At 47.0% G+C, this 3,302-nt stretch overlaps 1 protein-coding gene across 1 annotated transcript in view; it reads left to right on the forward strand.

Moving 5' to 3' along the window:
- Window positions 1–3,302, forward strand: part of RTN1 (reticulon 1) — a 198,320-nt gene that overhangs the window by 191,130 nt on the left and 3,888 nt on the right. Inside the window, exons 7-8 of the mRNA XM_014545954.1 lie at window positions 2,528–2,666; window positions 2,912–2,918. Of these exons, the coding sequence (XP_014401440.1) occupies window positions 2,528–2,666; window positions 2,912–2,918 (146 nt within the window). The remainder of the gene's footprint in view (window positions 1–2,527; window positions 2,667–2,911; window positions 2,919–3,302) is intronic.

A 3,302-nucleotide genomic window follows, 5' to 3' on the forward strand; every position in this document is an offset into this window, starting at 1 on the left:
CATACACACACAATGTTTTCTCATTTTAAAAGTGTTTCAACAATTAATCCTCCCAATTCTGTGAAGAAGGCATGGCATTATAGTCCTTACTTACAAGTAGGGAAACTGAGGTTCTAAGCAGTAAAGTGACTCACCCAAGGCCACAGGGCCAGTCCAGAGCACAGGGCCAGGACCAGGTGTTCGGATTTTCACTTCTAGGCTCTCTCTAGAAGTTTAATACCAAAGGGCCGATCTTCTGAGGGGTGCAAGGGTCATGAACAGTCTTATAATGTTCCCTCATCTGCATTCTTATACCAGGGAGATCTGACTGGAATGCATATTGAAGAACACATTATTTTTTTAAAGACAGTATACTTGGAGAATATAGGAAATGTAGTGAAGGGAGGTATTAGCACTGCCGGCTACATGCCACCCACCTGCACCCCAATTTATCTCCTGATTCTAGATTGTGAGCTCGGGCACTTTTAGCCCTGACTGTCAGTCACCCCTGGCCTGGTGCTGGCCCCCGAGCGCAGGCTCCGCAGCAGGTGCCCTCACCTCCCGTAAGCAGGGACAGTTCTGCCTCGTGGATGACACAGGTGGGTGCTGCCGAATTGGTTTCTCAGCCAGCCCAGTAATTCACCGGGATGCCTCGCCCTACCGGGCTCACCCACCGGACAGCTGAATCAAGGCCTCGGTGCGCCAGGCTCTAAAGGGAGAAGGATGACTGTGTTATGGGGCCTGTTGACAAAAGGGAAAAGGCTGTGCATCAGATGTCCCTTCCCAGCCTTTGGCTCCTGGCTTCAGTGTCAAACCCAGTTACAGGCTGAGCATTCTTGTTCTTGGGATGCATGTGGCCTCTTCTAATGCAGAGTTAAAGTGTCTCTGGGGCTATAATTTGGCTACACAAGTTCCCATCCCAAAGGTGGGAAGAGTGAAGTGGACCAGAGACTACACATTTAGAGTCTCGCCCTGCCCCCACCTTTGCTGTCAGCCATTCAGGAGAAGCTGGTTTCTCCTGCTTTCTTGACCCCCAAGACAGTCAAGTTACAAGGGGAACTTATCTTTCATTTGGTTTATTTCTTCCAATACCCAGTATAGGACCAAGACTCTAACTACAATTTGCTCAACTACTTTTTTGTCCTTTAGGAGACCATTTTAAAATGCAGGATTTTCCTCTGTTTTTATCAGTTAAAGAAATATCTGACTCAGAGTACATTTCGAATCAAAACATACTATCTAGACAAACCAGTATTATTTTTTCCCAAATGGAAGAAAACCCATGATATTTCCATAAACTCAAGCCAAATGCTGCTTTCCTCTTCACCCCTATTCCCAGAGTTAGGTAGGCACTGGAAGTGCTCTAGGCTATCCTCTGGGTAGACAACATGGCCTGTCCTAGTGCAGAGGGGGGTGGAGAGAGGGAGGGTGGACCTCTGTGAGGAGCGCGGCCAAACAGGAGGATGCACTGATTTGCATATATTTGAGGAGCTTGGTTTATCTACCCAAGAGTTCAATATAACCATTTGAACAAATGAAAAATGCAGTTACTAAAGATACCTCTCTCTCTCTCTCTCTCTCTCTCTCTCTCTCTCTCTTTCTCTCTCTCTCTTTTGGTGTGTGTATTTATCTTTATGTACATGATTATCTTTTTGTATTGAATTTATTGGAGTGACATTGGTTAGTAAAATTACATAGGTTTCAAGTGTATACTTCTATAATACACCATCTATTATATTGTGTGTTCACCATCCAAAGTCAAGTCTCCTTCCGTCACCATATGTCCCCCTTTGCCCTTTCTACCTCCCCCCATGCGCTTTTCCCTCTTGTAATCATCATACTGTTGTCTGTGTCTATGGGGTGTTTTGTGTTGTTGTTTTTTTGTTTTTTTTGCTTACTCCCTTCACCTTTTTTACCCAGACCCCCAACCCTCTCCCCTCTGACAGTTGTCATTCTATTTTCGATAGCTGAGTCTGTTTCTATTTTATTTGTTTGTGTATGATTTCACTTACATGTGGAATCTAATGAACAAAATAAAGGTTCCTCTCTTAATAGAACCAGTGAGCATTTTAATATGGCCCACCTCACTTGAGCTTTCCGAGATCTCTAGATAAAATCTTGGAAGAACTTTCCAGAATTTAAATATGCCATCTTAAGAGTTTTAGATGACAAACAATAATTGGCAGCTAGAATTTTCAGATATTTCAACTATTTTAAAAGATAATTCATGTCCACTTAGCCACGAAGACATGAGGACTTTCACATTTACCTGGTGGGCCAGGGATATCGAGAGAATTCAGAAAATGAGCTGATTTTGGACAGTTGCTCACATTATGATGCTGTCTTTGGGAAACAGAAGTGGTTACAGTGCCCCACTGGGCGCCATGATTCTCCCGTTCCCCAGTGCACTGAGTCTGGTGCCCACTGGCTGGTACTCCCCTCCCCAACCCAGGACGACCCAGCTGTCACACTCAGAGTGAAAGAAGGAAAACTTAGCTGTTCGGTGGTTCCCTCTGATGAGTGCTCTGTGGGGATGGTTTGTTGGCAGGGCCTACTTGGAGCTCGAGATCACCCTTTCTCAGGAGCAGATTCAGAAGTACACGGACTGCCTGCAGTTTTACGTGAACAACACGCTTAAGGAACTGAGGAGACTCTTCCTCGTCCAGGACCTGGTGGATTCCCTAAAAGTACGATTGCTTAAGCTGCTCACTAGACAGTCTTGAGTTTTGTGTTTTTCCCCTAAAGGTATCCTGTATAATAAAAGCCAATTATGCTAAGTGTCCAGTCGTACAGTTGGCCGTTCAACCAATCAAAGCGTAATATGCTAATGATATGCTAAGGCCGCTCAACTGCTCGATATAACGTGCACTGACCACCAGGGGGCAGACAGTCGACTTGTTGACTAGTTGCTATGTGTGGGTTTCCTATACAGAGGCATTGTCAGATGACCACAAGGGGGCAGAGGCTTCAACCGGTAGGTTAGCTTACTGTTGGGGTCCAGCCGATTGGGACTAAGCAAGACGAGCCAGACACGCCCTGGAACCCTCCCGCAGTCCCTCCCCAGCTGGCCAACCTTCCACATCCCTCCCTGGCCCTGATTGTGCACTGGTGGGGTCCCTCAGCCTGGCCTGCACCCTCTCGCAATCTGGGACCCCTTAGGGGATGTCAGAGAGCCGGTTTCGGCCCAATGGTTGAACAACCGGTCGCTATGACATGCACTGACCACCAGGGGGCAGACGCTCAACTCAGGAGCTGCACTCTGGTGGTCAGTGCGCTCCCACAGGGGGAGCGCTGCTCAGCCAGAAGCTGGGCTCACAGCTGGC

This window comes from Myotis brandtii, unplaced genomic scaffold (genome assembly GCF_000412655.1).
Source record: "Myotis brandtii unplaced genomic scaffold, ASM41265v1 scaffold423, whole genome shotgun sequence".
In the NCBI taxonomy this organism is placed as follows: domain Eukaryota; kingdom Metazoa; phylum Chordata; class Mammalia; order Chiroptera; family Vespertilionidae; genus Myotis; species Myotis brandtii.